Source organism: Pelmatolapia mariae, linkage group LG5 (genome assembly GCF_036321145.2).
Source record: "Pelmatolapia mariae isolate MD_Pm_ZW linkage group LG5, Pm_UMD_F_2, whole genome shotgun sequence".
NCBI classification, from domain to species: Eukaryota; Metazoa; Chordata; class Actinopteri; order Cichliformes; family Cichlidae; genus Pelmatolapia; species Pelmatolapia mariae.
Genome location: NC_086231.1, coordinates 7,247,793 through 7,274,235, shown reverse-complemented (window position 1 = coordinate 7,274,235; position 26,443 = coordinate 7,247,793). Strand labels below are relative to the sequence as shown.

Genomic DNA, 26,443 nt, shown 5'->3' with positions numbered 1-26,443 from the left:
GAGAAACTGGGACTGTTATGGAGGGCTATAACAATAAGCTGAGCTCAGTTCTGCTCAATATTAATTTTACCCCTTTATAAGCAGTTTTTCACACGGCCCTTTGGGAAAATTTATAGCCCACTGCTGGATTAAATTGCTGTCTGTGAGAGACTGGGTGAATCAGTCTTGTAGTAAAAAGTGCTTTGAGTGCGTATTTAGAGCAAACTGCTCTACAACCATCAGTCTATTTACCATTTAAGTTGCACTGTGGGTAATGTTTAACAACCAGGTTGTGACGAGATTTGAGAATGTCAGAGAATTACAAAAGAAGAAAAAAAGTCTCTATCAAAATGGGTTTAAGCATTGTCTGTTAGTAGTCGAGTCTTCCCAGTTTTGTAAGGAGCAGTAGATTAATTTGTCATCTCCAGACCAAATACCTTTATTTCAAACATATTTTCCCACCCTAAAATGTTACAACAATCCCATCCCTGATTTTAAAGACATTTTAAAAGAATAAATATTTTTAAAATGCTACGTGTATAATGATGGTCACACTGTAGCCTTTCATATGTAACAGGAAATAACGCCACACAGTGATTTAGGGGCTTTATTCATTTAATTTATTAAGATGCTACATAGTCCAACCAGGTTGGGTTATTTTTATACACCAGAGAGACTACTTGACTAGGAATATCAATCTTTTTCTCAGATAGACTTATTTATTTATATACATACAAAACAGTTTCTTAACTGCTTACATTGATCACGGTGATGGTCAGGCTCCAGGACAGATCAGTGTCATGTGTTTTACGACCAGGCCTGGATTGATTAGTGTTCACACATAATCATTTTTGTTTGTATAATCCGCCTCGAAGAAGCAAATTGATGGAGTTTACTGCACCAGGGGCAGTGGTAAAGTTACATTTTCAGTCACATAAATGGATTATTCCAATGTTTTAGGGTATTTTTCTTGTGTAAAAAGGTTCTGATACTCCAGTCAGGATTCACTAAACAAGAACAATTTTCTGCAAGCACTGTATGACCCAGGTCTGATAACCCAAGATGAGACTAGTTTTAGGTTCGCTTTGCCCTCCCTTTAAGCAGCAAGTCATCCTCAACCCACCGACTTCATAGAGATACAGTCGAAACATACACGTGTTTGTTTTAATCGCTTACCCGCCAGCTAAATTAACCGTAGATATCTTTCAGCAAAGGGGAGTGGACTCCTGCGTCTGCTCAACAGTTTACTGAAAGTGGGATACAAAATATGACCAGCTGTTTTTTTTCTTAAAATAATGCAGAGCAGAATAACAAACGCTCTCCCATGTTAATATGCAAATTTGGAGCTGAAACAATTTGAGAATGCTTTTTGTTTCTTTTTTATTATTATTATTTCTGAAGGTTGTGGAAACAGTACATTGTCATCATGTGGTCCCCTCAAGGCTATAGCTGACTGTATACTTTCCCACCTTTCGCTTCATGGAAAAACAACAAACAAAGAAAACATCGTGTGAGGCAGGAAGTTCAAAGGAGAAACACTCGTAACCTTTAGTGCATTAAAATGAACACAACTTCAAATGCAGTGAGGATTTAACATTTTAAGTGACAGAAAAATGCTCAACAAACACCCCAAAAAAACTGAACAGAGGCCTGCAGAGCGTGAGTAAGCAAAGAAAAGCTCATCAACTGGGGAAGCGGGTTTAGGCAGCTTAAAACACTCGGCTGATCTCTGACATACATTTGCCCCAAATAAACAAATGTATGGTTAAAGGAAAATATGAGAGAATGAAAAGAGCTGGAAAGGACAAAGCTTAATGTGTTTGGACACTGCAAGAGGACCTTGACGTGGTTTGCTGTTGTCAGTGACATAAAACCACTCCTCCTTCATGCACCGTCTTTTAGTTTTGTGGTTTCTCATTATGTGCACGCATGCTTTGTGTTTGTGTATGTGCGTCTGTACATAATACACCTCCAACTTGGCCTGAGAATAACTTGCACCCCAACAGGTCACAAGGCAAGGCTTTCATCTGGATTTACACGACTGTTCTAATCCTCATTTCAGGTAGCTGCAATATTCTTAAATGCATCAAACCTAACGACAAAACAAAATTACTCAAAATAAAATCATAAAAATGCAACAAAACACAAAAGAGAAAAATCAGAAATGTAGTTGTGCAAACCTACAGCCAAATGACATTATATTATCACCATTATAAAAAGCAGTTAATTTAGATTCAAAAGTCCAGATGCAACACTCCGTGTGAACGCATGCAATCAAACATACCCCCCTCTGACAGTCGGAGGATGCAGTGAGCAGTGAGTGACAGGTGAGGGAAATAAGGTAGAGTGAAAAGAAAAAAAGGTCATGAGGAAAGAAAACACCTACGGCATAGTGTTTCATACACTGCTCAAAGTTGTCATACAATCAAAGACGAGCTGATTTTACAAAGCCTCTGATTGGAGGAGATAGCCCTGTGTGTGTGTAAAACCCCCAACTATGTGGATCATCTCTCTGGTAAATCCCTTCCTTAAAGGGGGTTTCGCTGGAAGGAACAACTGGATATACTGTACAGTGGGGTGATTTTGTATTCATATACATTGGCTCTGGCCTCCGTCGCTTAGAAAAAGAAACATCAATACACTAGAATGACAGTCGCACGACTGCAAACTGACTCAATCGCACCAACACTACCTCGCCGGTGTTAGAAAATCCACTGGTCTGAACCACAAGCGTTAAATCATGTTTCCATCATTCCCCCACCCACAGAACCAGTCAACTCTATTATGTGAAACTTTGGGAAGAGAGCCAGAATGACTATGTGATGATTACGTAGAGGCAAGACCTGTAACAGTAGGTTTGTTCATAACATGACAAGTTGTTTTTTTCTTCATTTTTTTCCTCATACATTACCTTTTGAATTATTTTACATAAATGAGACTGAATCAAAACTAGTACCACCCCCTACCCAGCACGTATGGCGTTTTATAATCCAAAATTCCAAATCCAGTGTTTGTTTTCATCCCCATGCTGCGGCCGACCGAACTGCGCTGTGCTCTACAAGACCAACTTCCCCACAATGATGCCCATCACAAAGAAGAGCACAATGAGGGCCACCGTACGGGCGCTCATCCCTTCCTCTTTCTTCATCGCGACTGAGGCTTGCTGAGATGACATGATGTTACTCTTCCTCATCCGCAGACCATCATCCTCCTGAATTGGGGACACGGGAAAGGGGGGGGGAAAAAAAAAGAGTAAGGGGAGTGAAAGGAATAAATATGAAATGATGAAAGGATGTGTGTGGGAAGGGAATGACAGGGAAGCAGTGATGAGTGAGTGAAATAAAGAAAAAGGAATGTGGAAACGAGAAATAAGAAAGGACAACAAAGGGTTAAGAAATGGTCGGTTTGTCAATCAGTTAATAAGATAAGAGTATTTATTTATTAGCTCAGAGAAATCGGATCTGCTTAAATGCTCATCTGACCCAAACCCCCAGAGGAACGCACAAGGCGCCAGGGTTTAACACACTTCATTTCCCAGCAGCGGGTGGGGGGGGCTCTCTGTTAGTTTAATCTCAGCCGCAGGAGCAGCCAACAGTCGTTCTGCCTCTGGCAAGAACTTAAAGGGGAGGAGGCGGTGGTGTTTGAAGGGAGGACAACTCACTCTTGGACGTCTGTAGCGCAGGCGTGTGTGCATGTGTGTGTGTGTGATTCATTTCGAACCAAACCTTTACAAAAACTAATTTGAAACCAATGATGCTAGTGATTGATGGCATACTCATTGATTTGCAAAATTGCGAGCTTATGAGCTTTAAACCCTGAGGTCTGCTACCGATTAAAGATATCAGCAGCTGTACTCCATGCAAACCTTAATTGTGAGTTACTGGCCTGGGTGGAGGACACTGCTTTGTGTGACTAAACACTTCTACTTAATTAGCTTATCTTGATTGTAAACATCAATCAGCTATCAATCAGTACAAAAAAATAATCAACACAGAGGTGATTCATGATGTTCAGTGATGTCATCTGCTAATTTTGATGACTGAGATTAAGGTTTTTCTTTGTTTAATCAGCAGAATATCACTTTCTGCTTTTGAGTCAAGCCTCAAAGCAAAATATTTTCATTGGCCCGATTAAGCTCTAATACCAAACCTACAAATAATTATATTCTGCAAGTTGACAGTGCCCAAGAGTCTTTATGTGAAGCTGGACCCGTTTGTCCCTCTTCGTTTTACAAGACTTAGGAAATTATTTTTAAAGAAACTATTTGTAGTTACACACTTACATATGTTAACTCCGTGGGAAATTATTCAGTCCATAAATCTAGGGGGCACGTGGCACATACGGAGCAGGGGGATTAAACCAACCCTGTGATTAGTGGATGTCCCACTTGAGCCACAGCTAAAATTATATTTTTGTGAGCCGTGCAAAAGTCTTGAGCCACTCTCCATTATTCACCATTCATATTTTGCTAGGAAAATTGGAAATACTGAAACTTGTGCAGTGTGTTTGGGATCAAAATGGTGAGGTACAAGGACTGGAAAAGGCAGCCAATGTCCAAACAAAAACTTTGAAATACCAGAAAGCCTGGAGAACTCGCTCAAGACCACTATAATAAATATTGTTTGGCTCCTTGGCAGCAAAATTTAAAGACATGTAACATTTTGTACTCTAACACTCTACTACGCTGGAAAGTGTTGAGCTTGAAATGATAAACTGGACTTACTACCAACTGATTCCCTTCAGTAAAGCCTTTGCAACCCCTAATATCTGTATAAAGACCTGTGTCTTTGAAGTCTACAGTCTTGAGTCATTTTACTCACTTTGATCTGTTTGTTTTCTTCCCGTAGCCTCTGAGCCTCCATCTGCAGCCTCTTGCACTCCTCCATGATCTTCTTTACTTCCCCGTCATCAAGGGTGGAGCTCATTGACTTCACAGGCAGCGAGGACTCGGACTTCAGCGAGCTGGACGACATCATCTTGTTGGACTCCATATCATGCTGTAAGTGGGTTACAGAGAGAAAAGTTGTAATGCAGTAAGTTGACTGTTGATGCTAAAATATCTCCATGGTGATTCTGTATGATGTCTTTGCTGGCACACAGGTACAACTTTGTGTTTACATTTTGGGACTTGCTCTATATACACACACACACACACGCACACACACAAAACCTCCTCTCCTGTCTGAGAGTTCACACAGGGGTGCCTTTTGTAAATGGATCAAGCTGGTTTCTATCAGCATTATCTCTACATAACGGACTCTGTGGTGTACAGAGCCAACTGGGAGACATGTGTATGTATTGCTCAGCTCATAATGAATTGAAAACAACTACCACAGGTCCCTTTTCTCTCCTGGTGTTCATTGAGCGAATTCTCTCAGCTCATATTATGACGAAATAATGTCTCTGCAGCTGAGCGGAATATGAGGTCTGAGAGGAATCACAACAACAACAAACCACATGTGAGAGTCTCTGAAGGGCTGTTGATGGCTATGAGTGCAGCTGAGGCAGGAAGAGAGATGTAGAGGAAAGTGGGACAAGATGGAGAAGATGAGGAGGGAAACGCTACAAAAATGTTCAAACATAAGCGGCTCGATAAAAAGAACAAACCCGGGGTGGTAAAAGAGAGCAAAAAGAAGAAAAGAGATGAAGACTGATAGATACAGGATAAAGAAGGCAGATACAGCAGAGCAATAGCAAGATGGGGAACTGGAAAACAACAAGAAACACCACCTAATAAATAATGCCGCTTCCGGGACACATTAACAAAAAACCCAAAACAAAAATAACAAACAAAAAAAAAGAGGCTGCACAGTAGGAAAAAAAAGCTGACTAGCGACTTCAGATAGTGACTGACATACTCACAACTGAAATTAAACAGTGGACTCTTGCTTGGGCTAATTACAGTCACTTAGAGAATAATGAAAAACCATGATAAAAACATAACTGTTTCTGATATCACATCTGCAGGTGACAAAAGCACGTGCATGGTAAGAAAAGGTGATAGGTCTGTGTGCATACCGTTTTTTCGTTCTCTGTCGGCATCTCAAAAACACACCTCAGCTTGGAGTCCATCAGCTCCTCTGGTTTAGCCTCCTTCCACTAGAAAGGCAGAAAGAAAAAGATATGGACAACATGCATTGATGTCCCTCACTAATAAACAAATATTTTTTTTTTTTTAAAAAATGATGTGAATAAAAACAGAGAAAGAGCAACAGAGTAAAATAAAGTCAGCTAGCTGCTAGATGAAAAGAAAACAAGATCTATAGGCTTTGTGTGTGTGTTTTAATAGGTGAGATTGCCATACAGTATTTTCACTCTTTTTGGAAAAAAATAAATAAAATTCTGCATCTCCATAAAGACATTTTTATTGTAGCTAAACAGCCAAATAAATAATTCTTGATTCTTGATTTATTAATAATTTGTTTAAATCTCTCTTTGGTTCAAGACAGAGTTGCAAAAAAGATGAAAGAAAGAAAGAAAGAAATACACAAATAAATGGACATTAACACAAAATGTCCTTGTGAATTAATTTGGGTTTTCAAAGATAAGGGTCATAAACTGCGTGTGTCCTTGGAATATAGCACTGTATTTATTAATTGGCTCTTCAATCTTTAAGAGCACTCAGATAAAGTAATTTCTATTTAATCATTTTATGTATTCTGTCGGTGTTTCACTAATTCTAGCGCAGCTTTCATTCCATGTTTTATTAAAACCAGGAATTTAGCCTGAATAATTATGCAATTACTATTCAGAGTAAATTGAATAATAATTTAATTTAGACAGAAGAGTGTGCTGTCATGTGTGTTACAGTAACACACTTTGCAGCTTTGCCAATGTGCCCTTGCTAAACTAGGTTTTGGTAGAATTTGAGAAACTTGATGGTCCATTTTAGGCAATAACCACATATGCATGTTTTGTTTTCCAAGTCTTCGCATTGTTTGAGTTATCTTTTAGAATATGTTAGTGCTTTAAAGATTCTCAGACGGGTAAAACTTCGAAAGATTTCCAAGCAAGCATATAATCCCAGGTTCCCCAAGTTTAAATATCATACCAAATGGAGTTACACTTCTCTTGGGATTAGATAAAGTGTGTGGAATTTCCAGGTATGGCAAAGCATCTCTGAGTACTGCTTTATCCAATACTGACTCAGCCTGGTTTTAAATATCAAGTATGCTTAGGGTCATCTTACATATTTTCACCAACAACTGGACCATTATGAGGGTAGTCTGTCCATTGTTCACTGACTCCACATATTGTTTCAAACAAACAACTGACAGAAGCTTGTCACCAACAGGACTTGTGCTTTTCTTACAACCCCCACCTTAAAAATCTGCTTTCACATCTAACTTGTGTTACAGTCACAACCTTGCACAAAAACCCACAAAACCCCACCAGAGTTCAAGCTCTGATTTAATACAGCATGTCTATTGTAACCGTCCCTCTTGTTGATTCTATTCATCTTCATGTGTGTCACTACATTAAAACAAATTCTCAGGATGCCTGTTGTCATATTAATGCGATAGCTACCCAAGTATGTAGGTGTTTAAATGTGGGCCAGTCATCACAAAGATGTCTCTCAGACCACACATGATGTTATGACTAAACTGTGCTAAATGTGTTTTGTTGCTGCGTGCCAGCACTGCAGCACAGGCTTGCATTAAGTGTGGGAAAGGCGTAGATTAACAGCCTCTTCCTTCACAGTAAAATTTAATGTACGCACAGTCATGTGAAAAAAGTACACCTTCTAAGGTTTTAGGACATAATAGAAAACTAAAATGTTACTAGGTTTTAGAATTATTTGAATACAAACTCAACACAGGCACAAGCGTCACATTACACTGTCTCTATTTAACACAAACCAAGCTAAAATGTAGAACCAGTGTGTGAAAAACTAATTACACCCCATGATGTTGATCCACCTTTGGCAGCAATAACCTTCAGCATTCACTGACACCATCAGTCACTCAGATAGTTGTAGAGGAATGTTGGCCCATTTTTTATTCCAACATTGCTTCAGTTCATTGAGGTTTGCAGGCATTTAAGGTCCTGCCACAACGTTTCACTCAGTCTGAGATCTGGACTTTGGCTGAAAAAGAAAAGAATCAAGGTTTTGCAATGATCCAGCCATTATTTCATGGATTTACTGCTGTGCTTGGGATCATTGTCCGAGCTGTCGGACGCACATTTGACTCTGGAATACTTTGGTATACAGAGAGGTTCATGGTTAACTCAATGACTGCAAAGTACACAGGTCCTGTGGTTACAATACAAGTCCAAATTATAACCCTTGCTCCACCGTGGCTGAAGGTTGATATGACGTGTTTGTGCTGATATGCTTTGCTTATCACCAAATGACATTTTGTGCAGGTTGTTCCTCCCTAGCATTGTGCTGGGCAGCAAATTGCAAAAACTCCTGCTTTTATAGATGTGGTCACACTCGATAACAGTCAGTTAATCAAGTGCATTTGACTAGCAAACAGCTGGCTGCTACTTACCCTCTAAATTCATATGAAAGTAGTAAGTGTGTACTTAGTTTTTCACACACTGCTTCTGCATTTTGGTTTAGTTTTAGTTAAATAATGATATGGTGTAATGTGTCATATGTTGAATTTAGGACTCATTTATTTTAACAGGTATATTTGGAAGAGGTTAATCCTATCACATGCCTATATATGCATAACTGTAATGCATCTATGTACAAAGTATTTCTGTTTTAAAGCATGCACGTACAAATAAGCACATGCTAAAAGCTATAAACAATGAGACACACTCACCACTCCCTCCATGTCAGTCATGTCAGGAGGTGCTAGCATTGACTGAACCATGAACTTGTGTTTGCTCTTCTCATTGGGGTCATAGTCAAAAGGCTGCAGCATAACTGAAATACAAACAGAAAGTTAATGTCAGCACAGAAAGTAAAAACATTTAGTCTGCTTCCAAAAATTTGTTTCTGAATATTTTCTTTAAATTGTACTGTCTTGTAATTATAAGACTCTCTAGTATCAATAAAACTAAAACTAAATAAATAAAAAGGAAAAAGAAGAAAATGCTGTTTGAAAAAGTGCTTGCAATTAAAATGCATATGAAAGCAAAGAAAGGAAAAATAAAGAAGGAATTATTATTTATAGAAGGAAAAATTTGGATAAGTTACCAAAGCTCCAGCCCAGACCCCAGGAAATCCCCAAAAAGATTACCATCGTTTCATTTTGTTGCGAAGACCTCAGTTTTATTTCCCCATTTTTCAAACCTCACTACCATGTTCCATCCCCAAGGGAGCTGGGAAAACACATCTCTTGTTTGAATCACGTGCAGGAACTTCCGCAGACAGGTAGGAAGAGATTATGATTTGTGAGTGAAACATGGCAATAAAATAAATAAATAAAATCTTGGTTCCCAATTTTGTTACTTTTTCTGTCTAAACTAATGTTCAGTCCCCAGCTTAGAGAGAAAATGTTGAGTTTTTATATACTCGTGCATCTCGTGTATTTGTCAGACTGAGCAAAGGGTGTCTGAGAAAAAGAAAAGGGGGGAGGGGGCTAAAGAGGATTTCTTCATGTTACCATGACGGCAAAACACTGACAGATCTGCAAAAACCCTCGGGGGTAATTTTTCTAACAGCATCCAACTCTGTCTTTTTCTTCTTTAACATTACATATCAGTCTAACAGAAAGCAGGTGTGGAGCTGGAATACTCCTTTAGCCCATCACCACATCAGTCCTCACAGCCACTCGTGGCTTATTTGATGTTATTCCAGTCACTGAGAGGAGCTGTAACAATGATATACAGCAATCCCTTTCTTATGTTAGTATAGGGGACTGAATTGCAGAGAGGATGAAAATGGCTATTGATGGAAAATGTTTTCCTCCTTTGACTACAGGTTTTAAATCACAATATAATTGAAAGATGTTTTCAAATCAGTGCAATGCCAGCATGATTCTTTGGTTTTTCCTAGAAACAAACAGCCTAGCTATCAGGGCAGTGTTCAGATGTGGCACATCCCCAGTCTCCCTAGAGTGAAAAACCTCAGTGATGTAGTGCACCATTACAGCAATCAGTGTAGCTCAATATTGCAAATCAGAAACAGACGGCATGAACAGATTGAGAACGTCCTGTTTCAGTCAGACTCAATTTGCACAGCCATCTACCTTGGGTCCAAGGGGACAATACAAGAAAATAGAGTCAGGAAAGCTTGCAAGTTCTTTAAGCAATGCTGAATAACATTAAATGATCCTGAGTCAAAGCTTGAGATGGAAAAAAGCACAGCCTCAGTAGGAGAAAAAGTGATTTAAATCATCTTTGATCTACCCCCTTTGATTACACCTTTACACCAAGAGCTACTTCTGCTAATGGCATGATTTAGTATTCTTCACACTGGGCAATAATTTACAAAACTCAAAGAGGCTAATTGTAATCAACACGGTCAAACAGAACGGTAATCGCCAGCCTGTTTGTTGATGATGAATGTAACCATTAGAGAGGTGAAAGGAGGTGGTTAAAAAAATTTCTCCTGTCACTAATTAATTGTGTCCTCTGAGAAAACCAGCTCACACCAGAGTTACAAGCAACTACTGGCTCCTGTAAAGCAGGCCCTGGAGATCAACTATAGTGGGATTTACTGCTGTAAAATGTATTTGTTGGTCTTAGTCTACAAATATGCTATTCAAAAAAAAGCAGAAAAGCCAGTAAGGTTCGGTAAGTGTAATATACTAGACTTCTCTGGCCCCTTAAAAAGTGGATTATCTGCAGCATACAAAAGTTTATTTATTTATTTATTTATTTTTATTTAGAATTTCCCAGAAACAAAGAAAATACATTTTTTAAATAAGGAACGTAATATAAAACAACCTATAAGAACAAAAATAAACAAGTAATCAAAAATAAACAAGCGGGTGTACCATCTAGTTAATATATATGTATACACACATATACATCACATACACACACATATGCATACACATATACACACACACATATGCATACACATATACATCACATACACACACATACACATATATACACATAGCAGTTCAAAAATATGGCATACAGAATTACAAAGATTCTAACAAAATCGGGTCTCCTTGACATGTTTCCATTTATCCCAAATCTCAATAAATGTATCATTTTGAAATCTGTTAGAGAAGGTAATTTTTTCCATTTTAAACAACCCATAGACAGTCTCGTGCCAGTCATTTAGTGATGGAATTTTCACACTTAGCCATTTCTTAGTAATAGTCTTTCGGGCAGCCAGACTCAGAAAACCATATAACAGCTTGGACTTTTTATCTACATTTACTGAGTATAAATATCCAAACAAAAGTTCATCCCAATTAAAGGGGAGTTGCATACTAGAGTTAATCGATACCCATAAAGTGTTGATCAATGGACAAGACCAAAACAAATGGAAGTGTTTTATTCCTTGGGCCCCACAGTTTCTCCAGCAGCTAGAGTAATTAGAATAATGTTTACTTTGTGCAGGTGTAATAAAAAACCTAGAGACTCTTCCAACCAAAACATCTCCATATATTAGAACTAGAAATTCTCCACTGAAAGGCACACTGCTGATACCAGGTTTCATTTGAAATTACCATATTTGTTTCCCTTTCCCAATTTTGTTTAATGTAGATAGTATTCAACTTCTTAAACTCTTGTAAACCCTTGTACAGTCTATAAATCACCTTGAGGCCAGGATCTGCATGGTAAGCCTTGACAAATATATTCAAAACAGGAAGAGAGAAAAGATCTGTTCTCTTAGGTATAAAGTTATGTAGATGATGCCTGATTTGAAGAAACCTGAAAAAATCCGTATTGCTTAACTGGTATTTATCTTTTACTGATTGGAAGTCCCTAAGAGTTCCCTTATCATAAAACATACAATATGCCATTAAGCCTTGCCTTGCCCATTTTTTATATCTCGCGTCTAACTTATTGGGTAAAAAATCAAGATCATAAGCGCACCATCTTAAGATCCTGGCCTCTTCATTCCAATCATTCTTATTAAGAAATTGTAACCAGAGTTTTAAAGGTAAGTTAATCCATTGGTTTCCTTGATTAATTTGTTTTTTAATAAGTGTCACGTCCCCTAAGCTTGCCTGAATTGGAAAATCTCTTGAGGCAGCTGTTTCTATTTCTTTCCATCTTGCTTGGTAGTCTACATTGCACCAACACGCTAGGATCCTCAGTTGAGCTGAAACATAATAATCTTTCAAACATGGAAACCCCAACCCCCCTTCATCTTTAGCCAGCTGGATAGTTTGGTACTTAATTCGTGGTCTTTTCCCTGCCATATGAACCTGGAAATTATTTTGTCCCACTCCTGAAATTGTTTATCAGTTATTTCAAGACGTTCATTTTGACTGTATCAACACGTGACTCGAAATTTAAAATTGGTATTAAGTTCCATCTTTTAATATCCTCATTTATTTTATAACACAAAGGTTTAATATTTGCATGATATATTTTAGAGCGATCTTTAGTGATATTTACTCCAAGATACTTAATTTGCTCCAACTCCCAATTCAAGTTAACTTTAGACTTAATTTCCTGATTTGGCTTATAATTAAAAGTTAATATCTGAGTCTTCGATATATTTAGTTTATAACCTGATAGTGAGCTAAAGGTCTCCAGAAGTGATAACAGCTTGGGGAAAGTAATATTTGGATTTGTCAAGTAAAGCAAAATATCATCAGTAAACAAGGAAATCTTATGTTCTCAACCCATGATCTTGACTCCAGTAATATTAATGCTTTGTATAACACTTTGACTCAGGGCCTCTATAAAAAGGGCAAAGAGTGGAGGACTAAATGGACAACCCTGGCGTGTCCCTCTCTGTAGATCGAAAAAATTAGAAAGCGCCCCGTTGACTTTGATTCTTGCCCTTGGTGATTTATATAATGCTTGAATGATCATGATAAACGATTGATGAAATCCAAACTTGCCCATAACTTTGTATAGAATTTCCCAATTAACCCGTTCAAAAGCCTTTTCAGCTTTTGATCAGCATACAAAAGTTTAAAAAAAAAAAAGAAGAAAAAAGAGCTGTCTGGCAATAAAACAAAGATTAAGAAACAGAAGGTGGGCCAGAAAAATAGAGGATTATATCCAAGTTTAAGCACAGCAATGATCAAAAAATTATGACGATAAATGAGGTGAATCCAACAACATTATTAAAACAATATGATATGAAACAAGATATATGATAATAAAAGCTCATTACTTCACCCTCTACCTATAACAGCAACCTTTTATAATCTCATTAAGAGAAGCCTGACACGTCACAGGGCACTCCCTGGCCACTTTGTTCAGTATTAGTCAACACAAAGACCTTGTCAAAGATCACCAAACCTACTGAGACAATATGGTGTGGGAGCGTGGGAGTGAGGAAGAGAATGAAGTTAGGGGAGTTGTGGAGAAAGAAGCCAAGAGGGAAAATTTACCAGCATATAAGATGAAACTCACATAAAATATAAATATATATTCATATTCAGACTTCTCAGGTTAGCAGGCCCTTACTCCTGATTGTGCTCTCTTGGGTCTGTCTTATTTAATATAATTCAAAAGGAAAAAGTAACCGACTACACCACCACGTCTATATCACAGTGAGAAATATCCCAACATTAGCAGCACTTCAATCCACCACATATTTCATGGAATCAGCTTCTATTTAGAGTCCAACTTCAATTACAAGACTCTTGGTAGGTAACAAGCTAATGTGAATATTAGAAAAGATCACAGCCATAAACGCTCAAATCCATGTGTCACTACTGAATGAATGAGGATTTGGATTGGAGACTCAGTTTCATGTCCTTTCATAACACAGGCATGGAGGAAACAAGAACAAGACAATCTAATGAAACCAATTCGGACAGCAGCGACAACAAAACTATTATTTGTTTTACTGTGGGAAGGTATTTTGCTTTTCTGTCCCCAGTATGTCAGGAGAACTTCTGACATATTCCCACAACAAGCTCAATATTTGTGGACTCGAGGATTTTTTAAACATTTATGCCAGATATTTTTCCACTGGATACTGCTACATAACACCAATCAAGACCAGCAACATTCCTGTGGTTGTAGCTACATTCAACATATACAGTTACAGCAGAGCTGAGCTTCAAAAAGCACTGCGAGTCCACTGCTAAGCCAACAAATGGCAAATCATGGGTTTGTAGGTATGCAGTGGTACACAAGGATGTCTGTGCAACTATTGTGCATATCCTGGAAATACGAGACAAACTGGACTGAAACAAGTTACAGATGACTTGCAATCCTCTTAAACAGAGGCTATAGGAGTGTGACGCGAACGAAATGTTTGAGTTTGTCCCTCAGTGCAGATACTGGCAAGTTATTTTGGGAGAGACCTTTCATGCATTCAAAATTTTATTCTTATTAGTAATGTTGGTATAGCAACTTGCAGTGTTTATTTCGACTTCTTAAACAGTCCAGTGTTTCAGAGAGCTTTTAAGACCAGGAAGAAAACACACTGACATGTAGCTTTCCTTTAAAATAAACAAAACTCTTCTTTATATTTTTTTAATTACACAAAACATGACGGTTCTAATCTCGAGGTTTACAAAGCATAAAATCTGAAAGTTGAGGTTTAATTGTTTTTCATTTTTTTAATTTCTTGAGTTCAACAGCCATATCGCTCATTGCTGCCTGTGCTGGTGCATGGCTGTAATACCACCACCTCAAAATGACTGAAAACTGTGAACTGTGGCTTATGCTTATTCATACCCCCTTTGAAAATGTCAACATTCAGCTAACAACTGCTCGCAAAACTTCAGAAGTTATATTTCGAACTATTCTGTAATATTACAGCTGTCTCAGTCAATGCTGAGTTTCATTTAAAGAAATGAAATCAGTGTTTTAGGTTGAACCAACACTACTAACGTATACTTAAATTCACAGTAATGCGTAAAAAAAAAAATCAGTTAAAACGAAAGCCTTACAAAATAAATCAGGAGGTTAAAAAGTAAAAAAAAATTAGTCTCTTCTTTCAAATAGATAAATCTAAAACTACTAACCTTGTAAATAACATACATGGAAATGTTAAAATTTGCAGGATGTTTGTGTTCTTATTTTCAGAAAGGAAATGCTTCTAAATGTACTGTAGATGGATTGTACATTGGATTAAGCACCTATGACAATCAGTTGCCTCCAGCTGATTAACGTACAGCACAAAGTGGCAGAGAGATCTGTTGATAGTAGTTCATTTTTTGCCTTTAGTATTAAGTCACAACGAGGCATGTAAATTAGTCTTAATTAGCATCCATTGTTTACTGAGCAGTATTTAGTTTAGTCTTTTTTTTAAAACTATAAATAAAGAACATATGTATTAAGTGGTGTTCTGTGTGCCAAAATGAAACGGAGATTAAAGTGCACTGGCCAAAACCAGGACTGTGCTAATGGGCACTTCCAGTGATAAAAGATTTCAGGCTAACAGGATAGCCACAGAGCTATCATTTAGTACTCTACACAACCACATACTAATGAAAAAAAGAAAAAAAATTAATCCAAAATGTAAAGTGATTAAAAAAATTTTCATCACTTTACAATATGTATGCAAGATCTTAAATAATCCTCCGCTTTTCATTGAAATAACGCATGTGTTCAACTTTTCTTTTTTTTTTTTTTAAAGCCACATTTCCTGCAATACAGCCCACACCTCAATTCTATCCTGTTAAACACCCTGCTTCCATACAGCCTGAGTACTCCCTAAAGACATAGGACTTAAAGTAGCCACAGACCATGTCTATACAGCTGCCACTGTGAGTACATTCTCAGAGAAGCAAACTCATTTTGAGGCTCTAACCTGTGACCCTTCTCAGTCTAACAAGGCTGAAAAATGAGGGAAACAGACAGAGCGGACTCAGTTGGTTTGTCATTGCTGACTGCAGGCACCACTGACACAGTCTGCAGTTGTTGACACCAGATAGGGTGCACTGTAAAATGAGTCTGGGACTGTAAATGACAGACGGTGAACACATGGAAACATTAGCCAGTACCTGCTTTCTTCAAAATGGAAGGAGGGAGGAATACCACGCAGTTGCAGTTTTAAGTTCATGTAACAAGAACAAATCTCTTTATATATTATATGGATAACACTGTCTTCATACTGACTTGACAACCAATGAGTTCTGTAAGTTACCGTGTATAAAGTCTATCCTTCTTAAAAAGTATAAGAATCATCCATCCCAACTTACTAGGTGCTCTGTTGAAAGAATAATTATTCCCAGATGTATACAGACCAGCAGTATAGTTCACACATAAGCAGCAATGATTGTTTAATACATTAAAAGACTTGTGACAGATGATCTAACATGTCATTTTATCACAGGCTAACCATTTTAAGCAGCGAGTGAATAAACTTAACTCAGTCCTACTTCCCTGAATCCTTACCTGAGACATTGATTGAGGTGCCTGCATCGATGATTCCGCTGTTTGGCCGCACACAGTACCGACGCGGCGCTGTCGTCTTCACCTTAAAGCACACATTCCTGTCTGTAGGGTTGGAGAGCTTGAGATTTGTGGTGACCACGTCTGAGAATGGGCCTGTGCGGAAAGTAAACACAGTGGACACTTAAAAACTGGTGTTGACAAGACTGACAAGTCTGTCTTTGGATAAATAAGGACAATGAGAAAGCAACGTATTAATGAAATCAAATGAGCCAAGTGATAAAGATACATCAACTGCACAGAAGAAGCAACAGTGTGAGGAAAAAACATGATAACAGAAACTATAATGTGACTGTTTCTGAGAAACAATAATTTAAATGTAATTTTCTTAAACTGGCACATCGAAGCAGAAGGAAGCATGGGAGTTTCACTTGACTGAGAAGTTGCACTACCTTGTACTATGAATTTACAAACCAATTTATTCTTTGATAAATATTTACCCAAGATTTTGCCAAGAAGCACATTTACACTGTACATACAAACAAGAACAAGCTGACTGCACCCTTTTCAAACAAAGTAAATAATAGAGGAAAATGGCTGTGATTATGTGTGAGACATTCGAATGTGGTGTGTGAAGGTTTGTTCATTTGACCTGACATAATCTGAATAAAAATAGTTTTCATGCCAATTAAACTAATGGAGCTTTTTAATACTTTTGACTGGAAGTTGTCCTCAAGATAAACAAGTCAATTGTAAATATGTCAAGGATACAAACTAAGCTATCTGCTTTTCTTTAACAATAACTCTCTGGATTGATGGTACTTGTTGTCCCTAGAGTTTTTAAAAGTAGAATGGGAGGGACAGCCTTCAGTTTTCAGGGCCCTCTTCTGTGGAACCAGCTTCCAGTTTGGATTCGGGAGACAGACACTATCTCTACTTTCAAGATTAGGCTTAAAACTTTCCTTTTTGCTAAAGAATATAGTTAGGGCTGGACCAGGTGACCCTGAATCCTCCCTTAGTTATGCTGCAATAGACGTAGGTTGCCGGGGGATTCCCATGATGCATTGAGTTTTTCCTTTCCAGTCACCTTTCTCACTCACTATGTGTTAATAGACCTCTCTGCATTGAATCATATCTGTTATTAATCTCTGTCTCTCTTCCACAGCATGTCTTTTATCCTGTCTTCCTTCTCTCACCCCAACCGGTCGCAGCAGATGGCCGCCCCTCCCTGAGCCTGGTTCTGCCGGAGGTTTCTTCCTGTTAAAAGGGAGTTTTTCCTTCCCACTGTCGCCAAAGTGCTTGCTCATAGGGGGTCATATGATTGTTGGGTTTTTCTCTGTATCTATGAAGCGCCTTGAGGCGACTTTTGTTGTGATTTGGCGCTATATAAATAAAATTGAATTGAATTGAATTGAATGTTGACTGCGGTTATCTACACAGCCCTCGTGGTTAAGAAAAACAATTATTCAATTAATAGAAAACTGAAAGGTACACTGTACATACAAAATAAAACATACATAAATATAAATCTTCTACTACTGCATTATCTAAAACAGAGCAGCTAATGCAGTTTGGATTTAACTAATTACAGCCAGCATTGGAGATGCAGGCCACATCTCTGTGGCTGCATTAAGCTCTGCACATTTATCAATAATGGAGAAACCTCCATTGATCGACACTGCACAATATTGTCTTGTCTATGCCTTGTTGACTGCCATCAACCTATTAGAAAATAATGCTGCTTTTCCTCATAGACTGTAGCTCTGAAGTTTCCAGGCATCACCAACAGAGGTATGCACAGGGAGAGATCGGATCGTTAGCCTAACAAAGCCATACAAAATCTGTGTGACATTAGATTGCACAGATGTGTAAATAACTGCCCATTAAATTCATCAGGCTACACTAAAGTGACTACACAGAGTCTGAACAAGTCTGAAATGGACTACTCTATAAGCATGGAAGAAGTTTTTAAAATATTCCTTTGGATTGCAGAGCTACACACTTTCCCTTTTCTGCTTAACAACACTAAATTCAAGGCTATTCAAGTAATATGAAGTCATTATTAACTTGTTTTCTTTTCTTCCTTGCACATGTATTTCCAAAACTCCAGAGATGTTTTTCTGTTACAGTTTCTCTCCATCTTTACTGCTTTGTAAAGCTTCCAGCATTTTTTTAATGAAATTACACAAATGAAGGTAATTCTGGACAATAAATGATGTCCGAAATTGACAGAGTAATATGAAATGAAGGGGTGGAAAAGCAGGGGAATAACAAGCAAGTTTATATAGCTGTGAGCAATCAATCAATTAGCCCCAGTAACGTATTTACATGGTGCAAGAAAACTGAAACTTAGACAAGTGAAAGTGGAAATGCATAATATACAATTTAAAAAAAAAAGAGCTCAGTAATTTGACTTCTGTACAAGTTAAACGCCCCAAATCTCAATTATGACTCAACGAGGGGATCCCCCCAAGGAAATCCCTAAAATACTTTAAGAGAGTTTTGAGAACGTAACAGACTTTTATGTGAATTTCCTGAAGACTGTTGCTCCTAAACAAGTACATGCTAAATAGGTTAGATAACAGCTACCTAAGAACAGTCTGTAAGACAACTTTTTGCACCCTTCCCCAGCTTATCGAATATTGCTGTTATTGTTTTCTTCTGCTAAAACAGTGAAATAGTGAGCTTGTTAAGTCAGGCAATATTTCTTTTTTATTCGGGGGTGTGGGGGGGTGGGGGGTGTTATGTTGTTAACGTGCAGAGCTTGAACAATATCTCAAAGCATATTCTCAGTCCAGTAAGTCCAGTAAGCTGTATGAATTTATAGTAACATAGTTATTGTAGATTTGTGTCACAGCATGTTCAGAGCAGATGTGCACCAGTGATTAGTTACTAGAGAAAATCGTTACAACGTACAAATTATCCTCAGACTAATTATTCAGTTTAAATACTACTCAGTCCTGTCAGATATGTCTTTTTAAAAAAAAAAAAAAAAAAAAGAAGCTAAATATTGGATTGAACACTACACTAGGGCTGTGTGATATGGCCAAAATGTCATATCCCAATAAGACATTTATTGTCCTGACAACGATATAAATCACAAAAATGCAACATTTTCTGTAAATTCTGTGACTCTCGGGCAACTCGACTTGCGTGAAGTGTTTCCAGCTGGGCGTCCTTTACCTGGAGTCGAGTGTTTTAACCGATGCATGAAACTATACATTTTTAGACATAAGTTGTAACGGCCACCATTTTCTTTTGAAGTTTGAGTCTAAGTTTTATTTTTTAGCACCTGGCGTCTCTGTTTTTTGCTTCTCATCCATAAACTCTCTGCATACTCTTTCACGTGATTCAGTTTATTTTGAAAAGTCTCAACAGGATCTTGAGCTTTATTGTGAAAGTGTTACGTGAAAAACAAACAAGCGGACAGTGGAGCCACGCAATGGTTTTACCATCATTGTTGCTCACGACAGCACGTAAAAACAGGCGCTTGTTCGTCCGTAGTGTTGTTATATTAAATATAAGAGAAAGAGAGAACTTTAAGAAATTAATTTAGCCACTACAGTGACCATCAAAACGATGAAAACATATTGCTGTAAAAAGTTTATTTTACGAAACCACGAAACAAACGATAGCGTAATAGGAAACAATACACATTTTTATATCGTCATCTGATATATATTGTTATATCGAACAGCCCTACACAACACTATATTTTATTCTAACCAATCAGCAGTGATATAGTGTTTGCAAGGACTATTGTAATAATTATTTTTCAAACATACGCACATTTAAACATCAAGTTCATTTATGCATATCGCCATTTAGTGAGAAATTTCCAATCCGCTGTCCTGGTTTATGCAAAGAATGTCTCAAGTGACTTAGTTATTGCCTTGAAACAACAATCAGTGTTTGCTGAAACAGAATTTGAATCACTGTATAAAATATATCATGCATGCACTGATTAAGGAGTCCAGGAGCAGGAAATATAAGTAGAGTTATTGCCTTCTCATTTTATAGTCACCACGAGAGGAAGCAGCATCTAAAACTGTAATTCATCCCAACGTGAAGAGTAAATCAATATCTACTTCAGTGTTAAGGTTTCCTTTTGACTTTGATGTTGATGACAGAAATATGGGTGGATCCCAGAGCTCTAGCACATGACTACAGTGAGTCTTGAAATGAATAAATGTAACATGATTTATTCAGTGAGGCTGAAGAAAGCCTTACTGTTTAATCACTAGTCTCTTTGATATAACAAGAATATTCATTGCAGATATTGCAGGTTGTGAGCCCTTTCTGATGTTGCCGACTGACCAAATATCATTTCTTGTATAGCTTGAGAGTCACAGGTTTATATGCAATTAATTATCCCCGTTTTTTCATTGATGGGACAAAAACCTAACTGGAAGCATTACTAACGCCTGTATTTTCCCTAGTAGCTTGAGTAAGAGCTGTGCTAATTCATGGTCAGGCGAGGGGCAATGATGAATGGCTGCATGACTTCCCAAACTTAGCAAATATGCTGCCAATACCACACACTTTACAGTCAGCCTTATGGAAAGCAAGATGGAATGGAACGTTACAGTATCATGGAAAACCATATTAGCAAATAATGTCCATAAACGACCATGTCTATCCACATTTATTTGCAGACAATGCTTCCTCTCACTTTGCTGTCATAGATATAGTTACTATTATACATTTCATGGTTAGAGGGATGAAAATATATCAATAAACGATCTGAAAGTGCAGACTTTTAAACCAGCATTTACTGACCAGCTAATTTCCAAGTTCCAAAACAGTCTTCCGTCTTGTGATTTTGATCAACAATTACAAACCACATAGGCTTTCGCGAAAGCCTTTTTTATCAAGTAAAGCTTTCTGATGAAACTACAAATTAGTCCCTTACAGTAGCCATTATGGTAATGGTAAAGTTTGCAGTTGAGAGAAGCACACTAACTCCCTGTATGAAAACATGGAGCTATTTCAGAATTAGCACATACACCAGATTCAAGGTAAAGTTTCAGCTCAGCAAACATTGAGAGCAACTGACACTTCCACTCCCTGTTGAGCAAAAACAGAGAGGAAATTCAGAGCTTCACAAGCTTGGCTCAAGATCTAAAGGCTTTTAATGAAAGGGACTCACGCCACTGACTACTGTACACCTGATCTACTACTTCCTGAAGGTTTCTCAGGACAGTGTCCAACTCACAGAGGCTGCAAATGGTTGTTTAAAAAAAAAAACTATTATGAGAAGCTGATATCTGAAGCTGTCATCATGCAATGTTGGATTTTATAAGTAGGAGATAAAAACCAAGGGGTGGTTTGCGACCCTTACCCCTGACAAAAAATTTAAATGGGTAGAAATGAAAAAGTCCAGTGCCTAGAATTTAAGAGCATTTACTCTAGAGATTGTAAAAACCAGAGACAAATTGCTACTAACAAACCCACTCTGTGTTGCCTGAGCTTTCACACTGCATGCCTACATCTAGGCATGTGATTTGTGGTATTTTCATTTACAATAAGACACAGTTTCTTCTGTCTGGTTATGATCAACAGTTATTAGACACTTTTATACAGTAATGTGGGATTCTTTCAGGCTTCAGGTTCAGATTCTTATCTATCATCACAAAAAGCCATGAAGATATATCATCTGAGGAGTCCGGCAACAGTTGGCTTGGCCTCCAAAGAGAACTGATCTCTAAGGTTAAGTGAAGACTGATGAAAGACAGAGTTGAATTAAAGATGACTGAACCCATCAACCAAATACTGAAAAAACTGATTGCACTGGGATACGAACTTCCGACCTACTGATTTTCCCTGCAATTGATTTAGCTTTATTCATTTACTACAGTTTGAATGAAGGAAATATTTTGATACATATAAATGGTTCATGGACTAATTTTGCACTAATCTTCAGTTTACTTTTACATTTATGTAAAAAACTAGTTTACACATGGACCTACACCACTTACTGAACAGGTACTGGAACAATTTCTCTAGGAAATCTTAGCACAATACCTGTATTTATTTTTATACCTATTAGGACTCTTATTTTACTTCATTCTGCTAGATTTCTATTTACTGAGATTCTTTATTTGTTCAGTTTTACTTAGATTTTATTTTTCTTATATTTTTTCTTACATTTCCTTACAGGTTGTGTTTTCTAGCTAAGGAATTTACCAAAAGCGATGTGTGTCCACTAAAGTCATGTAACAAACGAACACCCCAAACATCCACCCACTGCTTCAACTTTAGGTAACCATAGCAACAGTCTTTCCAATTGATGGTGAGTTTCTAGTTTAATCTATTAATAAGACACATTGTCACACTGGGTGACATGATGCTTTACTTTGATGCAGATAGTCTATTTTGGGTCACTTATATATACACAGAATCACAGTTGTGTAAATAGTCACAAGTAAACCAAACGAATCTGTAGCTGAAACAGGGAGGTTATATAAGGATGAGACATAGAACTCAAAAAAATCCTCAAAGGAAATCTATGAGAGAATTTTCTTACAGCAAATATGACCCACATCTTCCCCCCCAAAAGGCAATCAACAGCTGAAATGGGAAACATTAGGAGTAGTGGTTCGAGAGCTTCAGCTGTGTGGTGCTAGGCATATCTTGCCACTATGTGAACTATCATGGTATTAGTTCAGTACTCCCATGAGATGAGCAAAGACAATGATCTGGATTTAAGATAAGATAAGATAAGATGACCTTTATTAGTCCCACACGTGGGAAATTTGTTTTGTCACAGCAGGAAGTGGACAGTGCAAAAGTTATGAAGGACAATTAGAATAAAAAAAAATAAAATAAGAATAAATACAGTACACAACTGTACAGAATAGAATAAAAATAGAATACTATATACAGTAGAATAAAATAGAATAAAAATTTAGCCATTAATGAAGCTGCAGTTAGGAGTCACCGTGCTACAGATCACTGAACTGTACTGCACGACAACCATATGAATGGTTAAAGCAGGATAATAATGATGGTGTTTTTCACTTTTTGTTCATGTTGCAATCACAACCAGGTGATATGCTCTATGGTAAAAATATGTTTCTCTATTCTTTGTTATTCATCTCCAATAAAGCAGAACCGAGGTATGGATCTGACCGAGGTTTTAAAGAATAGCCAAACCCGATGTTTTAAAACTATGAACTGGCATTTAAATATTACCCTAAATCATTACAAAGAAGCTTTCCAACCTCGTTGAGTCAAAAATCTAAAAACGTCTGAATCAGTTTTTCTAACTTACGCTATGTATTTGTGTACCCTTTTTAAAAATATTTTTTGAATCACGTCATCATTAAGATGAAATGGAGCTGAAGCTGAGAACTGGAGAGCCAAATAGTAGGCCGGGGAATTTAAAGACCTAATGAGAGGTGGACTTACACATTCTTAATTTTGGGTCTTTCCATGAAATTTCTTGAGCAGATTGGACTAAAGTGGTAAAAGTGACAACAAATCAATATTTAAATACAATTTCTCTATTTGGCTCTTGTAAAGTGGCTCTGATGGAAGCATGATAATACACTGAAGAAGAGGAAGACGAAAAAGCTACATTCGGCTGCTCTCTTACTCACAAAGGGTCGTTACAGAGAGTAGCTCTGCGTATTTGATTTGGCAGTTTTTACACCAAATGCCCTTGCTGACTCAACCCCCAGGGATCTTTCACTTATTAGGCGAACGTGTAAACAACTAATGCACTTTGGTGTCTATTTTCTCACCCTATATTCTAAACAGTTTATCTAACTAAGATTGCGGGAAGGTTGGAGCCTATCATAGCTAACACAGTGAAAGGTGTGGCATCTTATGAGAGACGTAAGGACAAAACAGTATTGGGACATATTCTGGTTATGCTCTACTCATCATTTTAAGTGTATATTAATGCTTAAGCAGTTAACAAGTGTGCAGTGGAGGCTACATTATGATCTTCAACAAATTGCTGGCTCAAGCACTGATAGTTTTGAGTGGATTTAAACAGTGGCTACAGTGTAAATTGCTGAGGGCTGCAGGTCATTTAACTACACTGAAGGTCAGTGATAAGTATTATAAAGGTTGGCATTTAATTTATTTATTTTTTGGTTTTGCTAAGACAACTAAGTGTAATTTGTTGTTCTTTAAGCCTCATAAACCAAATAACACTGACCATACAGGCATTTGGGAGACTAGGGTATCATTAAAACAAGTATAAATATTACATTTATCAGCGTCTTAGTTTTAAGTAAAGCATTTAATGTTTCAAACTATGGCAGGAACTCCAGAATCTGTTCCAAAGCAGGTACAAATGTACCATATGTGTTTATGTAACATTATCTGGGCCTAAATGTGACATTTTGCAGCCAAATGCCGAGTCTCACCAAGACATCTATTATTGATTCAAAAGTCCAAACGATAAGGACTGAGGAAATTTTAACGACCCACAGTTGAAATCATATTAAGTTGCACAGGTTGCCCAGTTTTTCCGTCCTGTGAGCTGTCAAGTTATTAAATGACAGCTGGCTGGCCAGCAGAGCGAGACAGCCAATCAGAGGAGGAGCTAATGTTAGCCAGCCAGACATGCTAAGGATGTTGCAGCTTATGGACAATGAAAGGTGGCGAACTAAAAGAGCAGTTATCATTGTGTCATCTTTTTATAGTTGCTATTTTTAAATGGGTGAACATTTCGTGTCTAATAGCTGTAACCCGCTTTAGAGGAACTTGGTGCAGGTCAAATGTGTGACAGGGCCTGGCTAACCTAGCCGCTGAGAGCTAATCCAGCTAGCTGCAAAGCTAGCTGTCAGCTGACCTGCCGTCCTTTCAGGGCAGCCTTCGCTTTTTCATATGAAGGCTATATTGTGAAAATGTGCACTGCAGCCCCGCTCGGTATGGGTTCCCTAATAGTGCCCCCCTCTCCTTCCAAACAGCGCTGACAGAGGCAGGTTCCCCCCACTCCTCCTCCTCCCTGCCACAGCCGGGCCCTCCCCTCTTACCTCGGAATTTCAGTTCGTGCTGAGGCTCCAAGAGCAGAACCTGTTCCGGCCTGGCCATGTCCCAACAGCTGGAGCGGGATTATCGCACTGCAACCAGTTCCCGTGTTAGGATGTTGTCGAGTGTTGCAGCGTCAATAGAGTTTATTTATCAATGAATCAGCGGTGGATATCCCGTCCCCCCGGTCAACTACTGCTACTCGAGCTACTAACGCCTGTTGTGATGCAGCAGGAAGGGAGTGAGAGACAGCCTGCTGACGTCACTGCCTCTGCATAGCCGCCCGGCGGTGAAGAGGGAGGAGGTGGAGGGTGGGTGATGCCGGGGTGCACCCAGGGCTGGTGGGGACACCACCTGCGTTTTTCACGAAACCTGAATCCAGCGAAAGGACGTGGCTTAAGCATGCAGGTTTTAATTTCAGCCTAAAGAGTTACGCTTCTAAGTTTACCTGCTGTCACCCGCTGTGGTGGAGTGAGTGCTAACATCTAGAACGAGTACATTATCAACAAATAAAAACAAATCAACCGTACAAGTCGTCATTATACACCGTACTAAAATAAAAGTACTTAACTATTATCAGCAAAATATGACAAAGTTAGTAAAAAGTACACATAGTTCTTGTGCGAGTGATATTATTAGTCTCCAGTACTGCTTTAAAGAAGCAGGCGACAAATCTGCAGTAACTGTGTGATGCTATCACGTCAGTATGGATCAAAATCTGAATGAATGTCTTCTATCAGTTTGTTAGATTTTTTTTAAAGAGAGCAGGTAAGATATTGAAATATAGTATATATAGTTTTTCATATCTTGATGCATGCTCAATCATCCAGGGAAAATGAGATTGTTTTTCATAGATTATTTCTTGCAACAATTGTTGGAATTTAATGCAAATTATTTATTTTCAAAATCCACATGAATTGTGTAGTCCAGAAAATTTAAAAAAATAAAAATAAAAATTGAAAAAAAAATTATTGTGGCACAATAGTGAACTGTGATCTCATGTCCCAACATGTTGAATGTTTTGAACACCGGTGTAAATTAATGACTACTGAACTCTGGTCACATCTAACTAAACCAGGGGATC

At 38.0% G+C, this 26,443-nt stretch overlaps 1 protein-coding gene across 1 annotated transcript; it reads right to left on the bottom strand.

Moving 5' to 3' along the window:
* Positions 1–676: 676 nt before the first annotated feature.
* LOC134627429 (vesicle-associated membrane protein-associated protein B/C-like) lies at positions 677–25,608 on the bottom strand. Its single transcript, XM_063473487.1, has 6 exons — positions 25,365–25,608; positions 16,378–16,530; positions 8,754–8,857; positions 5,998–6,078; positions 4,800–4,976; positions 677–3,190 (listed from the first exon to the last, which is right to left on the bottom strand). The coding sequence occupies exons 1-6, from the start codon at positions 25,420–25,422 to the stop codon at positions 3,035–3,037; spliced, it is 729 nt and encodes a 242-aa protein (XP_063329557.1). The 5' UTR covers positions 25,423–25,608; the 3' UTR covers positions 677–3,034.
* Positions 25,609–26,443: the final 835 nt, after the last annotated feature.

Coding starts and splice junctions, on each gene's coding strand:
- LOC134627429 (XM_063473487.1), bottom strand. CDS start 25,422: ATGGCCAGGCCGGAACAGGTTCTGCTCTTGGAGCCTCAGCACGAACTG. Junction 16,531..25,364: donor GCACGAACTGAAATTCCGAG/GTAAGAGGGGAG, acceptor CTTTCCGCACAG/GCCCATTCTCAGACGTGGTC. Junction 8,858..16,377: donor CACCTCAATCAATGTCTCAG/GTAAGGATTCAG, acceptor TTTGTATTTCAG/TTATGCTGCAGCCTTTTGAC.